Raw genomic sequence first — 6,665 nt, forward strand, 5'->3', positions numbered from 1 at the left:
CACAAGTATCTAAGAATGATCATTGCCCTTGGACCAGTTAGGCCAAATAGGGAATCCGTTTCCTTTTCTTTTGTTTTTTCCTTCTCAATTTTTCCTCAATTTTCTTTGAGTGTTGTGATTATCCATTGAAATATGAAGATTTTCTTCGTGATTTAGAGGTTTGCAATCACAGTAAATTTATTTGATTTTACTGTATTCATTGTTTGGTTATTCATATACTTTACATGTTAGGTATTCAGTTGATGTGGTCTTGTTATTTAAGCTTGCAATTAGAAAAATTTAATGGATCAAGGTATGCAAATTTGTTATGAAAAAAAAATTTCTTTGCGATTTAGAGTTTGGATTAGAGTAAATTTGTTTGGTTTTATTGTGTTCATCGTTTGGTTATTCATACTCTTTGCATGTTGGTTATTTAGTTATCGTGATCTTATTATTATGTTTCTGTATTCTAGAGTCTAGACACTAGAATTTATTCTCCAATCATCATGAATTGATCAATAATAAGATTATTTTCAAATTATTATTCTCATATGGTATTAGAACCAGACGCACCTATATTGTTGCGCGCTATGGTGGGGTCCTCAAGGGGTGCACGTGTTGACGACGGCTCCACCTCGGTGGTCTGTAGGAGCTGGCTGCCAACTTAGTCGGATTGCTTTGCAGGAGCGGTCTTGGCGATGCGGCGCGTAGGTAGTATAGTACAACGATCCTTGAGCCGAGTCCTTCTCCCCTAGTACGAGGACGTGATATATTTTAGATGGCGGAGAATGTCATAGACTGTTTTGTGTGACTTGCCAAATGGGTAAAAGGGGCAACAATAGCATTAAGGATTGTTTTGTCTTAAACGCTAAGACATGATCGAGTTAGACATTCTATCCTAATTGAGACTCTTTGTATTATTATAAATGCATCTCCTAATTGAGACTCTTTGTATTATTATAAATGCATCTCTTCATCCTGTACTTCAAATCATCATAGATTAATGGCACAAGTGTCAAATAGGCCTATCTACTACTGTGAAGTGCTCAATTTCCACCACGAACTAAATTAAGTGTCAAATAGGTCCATCTACGAGTTAAATTTGTTCAATTGACTTTTTTTACAGGTTAATAACAGGTTACCTATTTAATTATTAAAATAAATAAAATAAAATAAAATAAAATAAAACAATACAGCCACCGGTTGTCCTCGCTGGACAGCCACGGCTGTCTTTGAAATGGCAGTCATCGGCTGTCCGGCGAGGACAGTCGATGGCTGCATTCTTTTTTTTTTTTCTTTTTTTTTTCTTTTTAAATAATTTTGAAATTATTTTTTAAATAATTGAATTGGTAACCTGCAAAAAAAAAGTCAATTACCTGCAAACAAAGTTAATTGAACAAATTTAGTAGGTAAGTGTGGTTAATTAGCCTTTAATTTAGTTCATGGTGGGAATTAAGCACTTGACAATAGTACATGAGCCTATTTAACACTTCTCCCTAGATTAATTAATAATAGGATTATTTCTAGAACTATTGTTCTCATCGTTATTGCAATCATTAAGCTTGCGATTACAAAAATTTAATGGATCAAGATATACTTTGGAGTTCAACATTACTATTTTTTGTTTTCATAATGTTGCGTGATCAACTACGAAGTTCTATTTTATTTTGATGTGATTGTGGTATATATATATATATATATATATATATATATAGAGGGCCAGGTGCAACACTTATATCAAGGTGAAACTGGATTCAAAATACACAATTTATATACTGAATGTTCATAATTAAAATTGTGAACATTTAGTATGTAAAATTGTGAACATTCAATATGTAAATTGTGAACATTCAGTATATAAATTGTTTATTTTTAGATTTGGGTCCATCTTGCAAAGTGGACACGGATCCACAGAATAATTTGTCGTTTAGGTGTGGACCACATCCTAGGTGTAGACGTCTAGATGAATTTGGTCCGTCCATCTAAATAAGACCAAAGGTTGAAAATCAATGAAAGGGAAAAAATGCGGTGACATTTTGTAATTTTCACCATCAAATTCATCCTCATGTCATTACGATTGTGTATTTAGAAATGTCTGGCAGTGCATTTGGAAATACTTGACAGTGCACGAAAGTCACCACTTGATTTTTATTAGGACTATATTATTCATATTAGACTAGGACTATATTATTCATATTAGACTAGGACTATATTATTTGTGTTAGACTAGGACTATATTATTCGTGTTAGACTAGGACATTATCTAGTATCTATATATTTGTTCTCTGTACTCTCAGACATTATGATAGAATACAATACTTTTACATACATTCTCATCTGGTATCAACTTCCAGGTTTTCTCTAATGGAAGGTCTCGGTCTCCCTGATGATGGCTCTGTTCGATCTTCTGAACGGACCATTACCGAGACTTCCCCTATGCCCACCGGGAATAGCCTCTCATCGGCTCATTACTTTGTTTCCTTGAAACTGACCTCCCGTAATTATCTTTTTTTGGCGGACGCAGATGTTACCGTTTCTAGAAGGGTCAAGGTCTTTTCGGCTTCATCGATGGTAGTATACCGTACCCGGTCACAGTGCCGGTCGCTGTCGCCGACGCCGTTGCTTTGACTGCCGACAGTCTAGCGGTGGCGGGTGAACTCGTGGCTCGGCAAGTGGCTTGGAGGAGGCAAATGGACAAACCGGCTTCATCGATGCGGTCCGCCGTTGGTCGTTCTACTTCACGGTAGGGGTGACCGCGGTTCCGATTCCGCAAATGGATAAACCGGAACCGAAACCTTATAGTAAGGAACCTTATAGTAAGGTTCCGGTTCCGGTTCAGAACCGACGGTTCTGGTTGGAACCGCCGGTTCTAACCGGATTTATTTTAAAAAATAATAAAAAAGAACTATAATTTTTAATTTTTTTCGATTTGGAACTGGAACTGCCAGTTCCGGTTCCTTGTCATCTCGAACCTTAACCCGGAACCATATTGGTTCCGATTAGGATCCGGAACCAGAACCGGAACCGTATGGACGGTTCGGTTCCGATTCCGGTCAACAATGTACAGTTTCGTTCGAACCGTGGTCATGCCTACTCCACGGCAACTCTGGCTCATCATCGAACCATCTCTCGCCTCTTCCTCGCGTTCTCGGGCGTTGCGGTTATTCGGTGAGTTGCAGGCCCTTCCGCACGGTGATTCCTCCATCACAGATTATATTGATCGTGCACAGTTGTTGATTGATGATCTAGCTCTTGCCGGTCACGATGTTATGTTAGACGATCAGAACTTATACGTCATTCGTGGCTTGCGGTCTAAGTTTCGTCCGCTTGTGGCAACCCTGGCTCGGGGTGCTGCGGTCCCGCTTGCAGAGGTGGCGGATTTCTTGGTGTCACAGGAGTGGATTTGTGCTGGCGATGGAGTCGGCGGCGTCCCGTCGGTTGCGATGGCTGCTGGCTGAGGCGGTGCGGCCCCTAGTCATGGTGACCGTGGCAACGTGACACAGCAGCAAGGTCGCGGTCGAGGCTCAGGCGGCGGCAGACGTGGTCGCTGCCGTGGCTCGGGCACGGGTTCTCGGTGCCAAATCTGCAACAAACAAGAACACGGGGCTCTCTCGTGTTGGCATCGTTTCTCAACCCCCCTGGCTCCTCAGGCGAATGTAGCTGTCTCTAGTGAGAATAGTGACCATAGCGGTCCTCATGAGTGGTTCCCGGACACTGGTGCTACGAATCATGGTACCCTTGATTCATCCTTGATGGCTTCCGCGACAAGTTATGATGGCCCAGAAACTCTGCGAGTCGGCAGTGGTACAGGTTTGCCTATTGTTAATGTTGGTTCCGCTTCGTTAGCCACTGATTCTAGGTCGCTTAAGTTGCATGATGTTTTGCATGTCCCTGGTATCTCTTCTTCTTTATTATCTGTTCAGCGTTGCGAAAGACAATAATGTTTTCTTTGAGTTTCACCCTCTTTGTTTCTATGTGAAAGACATTTTGACCAAGAAGGTTCTTTTTAAGGGACATGCGTCTGGAGTTCTCTACACATGGCCTGCGTCTTCTGCCTCCCCTGCTGCGTTTGTTGCTACGCGATCCTCTTACGTTTGACACATGCGATTGGGGCATCCTCATTCTCGAGTCTTGTGTCAAATTCTAGCATCTTCGTCTGTTAGTACATTTGATTCTAGTGATCTTCCCAATGTATGTTCCTCTTGTTAATTGAAAAAATCTTCTCGTTTTCCTTTATCTCATGTTGAAACTACTAGTACGCATCATTTGGAATTAATATATTTAGATATATGGGGCCCTGCGCCATTACTTTCTGCGACTGGGTTTAAATATTTTGTATTGTTTGTGGATGATTACACTCGTTATATGTGGTATTATCCAATGTGTGCAAAGTCTGATTTGTATGCTATATTTGATAAGTTTCGGTCACTTGTTGAACGTTCTTTTTCTCGCAAGATTATTTCTTTTCAGTCTGATTTAGGGGGAGAATATAAAAAGCTTGGTTCCACTCTTGCTTCGCTAGATATTCATCACAGGCAATCCTGTTCGTATACTCACGAGCAGAATGGTCGAGTGGAACGCAGGCATCGTCATGTTGTTAAGACAGAGCTGTTTGCTCAAGCATCTGTACCGTCTCGTTTTTGGGACTATGCTTTTGAAACTGTTGTGTATCTAATTAATAAAATGCCTACTCGTGTTCTGTCTGATGAGTCTCCTCATTTTCGTTTGCACCCCCCGTCCTACTCTTACTTGCAAGTATTTGGTTGTTTGTGCTTTCATGTCCTTCGTCCATATAATCGCAATAAACTCTAGTTTTGTTCATCTCCCTGTGTTTTTCTAGGTTATCCTCCGTTTTATCGTCGCTACCGCTGTTTGGATACTAACACTAACAAGGTTTTTATTTGTCGCCACGTGCGATTCGATGAGACTGTGTTTCCCTTTGTTTCTCCTGTTGCCTCGCAGGTTGTTAGACCATGATCCGAACCTTGGGCTGCTGCACCGGTTGTGACGTGCCGAGGTAGTGGTGTCTTGGCCACGGTTATTGATGGCACTCGGCTGTCGAATGAGCCCCTGTAGGCTTCTGGCGATGGTAACGATAATGGTCCCGAGTAGTCCGCATCGAGTGAGCAGACTGTCTCGGACCAGCAGGTTGAGCAGTGCGGACGTCCTCAGCGAGCCACTCCTCCTCCTCGGTCGCATGCTATGAACACTCGTAGCTCGGGTCCGCATCAACATGTCGCCTTAACCACTATTTCTACCATAGCACCTGAGCCTACTTGTTACTCTCAGGCGGTCAAGTTTCCTGAGTGACGTGATGCGATGGACGCGGAGTTCAATGCCTTGGTCCATAATCATACGTGGCGTCTTGTTCTGTTTCAACCAGGTATGAATGTTGTTGGTTGCAAGTGGGTTTTCAGAACCAAACGGAATTGAAGCATGTGCTCCATCTCAACTAAAAGCCTAAGCTAACAGTTATGGGTAGCGGTGAGATTCGAACCCATGACCTTTGTTCTGGCTCTGATACCAAATTGAAGCATGTGCTCAATCTCAACTAAAAGCCTAAGTTGATAGTTGGATTGCACATTAATGGCTCAACAAACGGAAGGCCGATGGTTCAATAGAATGTCACAAAGCTAGGTTGGTGGCCAAGGGTTTTAATCAGGTTGCTGGAGAAGACTTTTTTAAGACCTTTAGTCCTATGGTTAAGCCCACTACGGGACGCCTTCTCTTATCTTTAGCCGTATCTCATGGGTGGACTATTCGCTAGTTGGATATTCACAACATTTTTTTTAAATGGTAAGCTAGTTGAGACTGTTTGTATGCGACAACCGCCTGGTTATGAGGACAAGTCGTTAACTGATCATGTGTGTTTGCTTAAAAAATCTCTATACGGGCTCAAGTAGGCTCCCGCGTGCTTGGTTCCTGTCTCTGTGGGCTTCTCGCCTTCAAAGACGGATGTGTCTCTCTTTATCTATTCTCGTGACAATATTCGTCTTTATTTCTTGGTGTATGTTGATGACATTTTGATTATGGGTCCTGACTCAGATCGTGTTACTGTTCTTATTGATAAATTAGCCATTGAGTTTAAGGTTCGTGATATGGGTGTGCCTCCTTTCTTTTTGGGTATTGAAACTGTCCGGTTATCTGGCGGTATGCTTTTATCACAACAACGGTACACGAAGGATATTCTCAAACGTGCTGGCATGGTGGACTGCAAGCCAATAGTCACGCCCGTCACTGATAAAGTTGCCGTTCTCTATGCCGATCCTACACAGTACAGGAGTCTTGCAGGTGCTCTCCAGTATCTTATGGTAACTCGTCCTGATTTATCTTATGCTGTTAATCTCTTGTGTCAACACATGCATTCTCCCACTACTACAGACTGGGCCTTTCTAAAAAGAGTCCTGCGGTATGTCAAAGGCACCCTGAATCTTGGTTTGCGTATTTCTCGGTCTACATCTATGGATATTCACGCTTATTCTGACTTAGATTGGGTTGGTGATCTGAATGATCGCAAGTCTACTAGTGGCTTTGTTGTGTTATTGGGCAGTAATCTTATATCTTGGGTTTGTCGGAAGCAACGGACTGTTGCGCGTTCCTCAACTGAAGCAGAATACAAGGGACTAGCTTGTGTCGTTAGGATTGTACATTTAGAAATTTTTGATAGTGCATTTAGAAATGTTTGA

General features: G+C 42.0%; 1 protein-coding gene across 1 annotated transcript; it reads left to right on the top strand.

Annotated features, from left to right (window-relative positions):
• Positions 1 to 6,008: 6,008 nt before the first annotated feature.
• LOC109181159 (uncharacterized mitochondrial protein AtMg00810-like) lies at positions 6,009 to 6,665 on the top strand. Its single transcript, XM_019330913.1, has one exon. The coding sequence runs from the start codon at positions 6,009 to 6,011 to the stop codon at positions 6,663 to 6,665; it is 657 nt and encodes a 218-aa protein (XP_019186458.1).

This window comes from Ipomoea nil, unplaced genomic scaffold (genome assembly GCF_001879475.1).
Source record: "Ipomoea nil cultivar Tokyo-kokei standard unplaced genomic scaffold, Asagao_1.1 scaffold1043, whole genome shotgun sequence".
Taxonomy (NCBI): Eukaryota; Viridiplantae; Streptophyta; class Magnoliopsida; order Solanales; family Convolvulaceae; genus Ipomoea; species Ipomoea nil.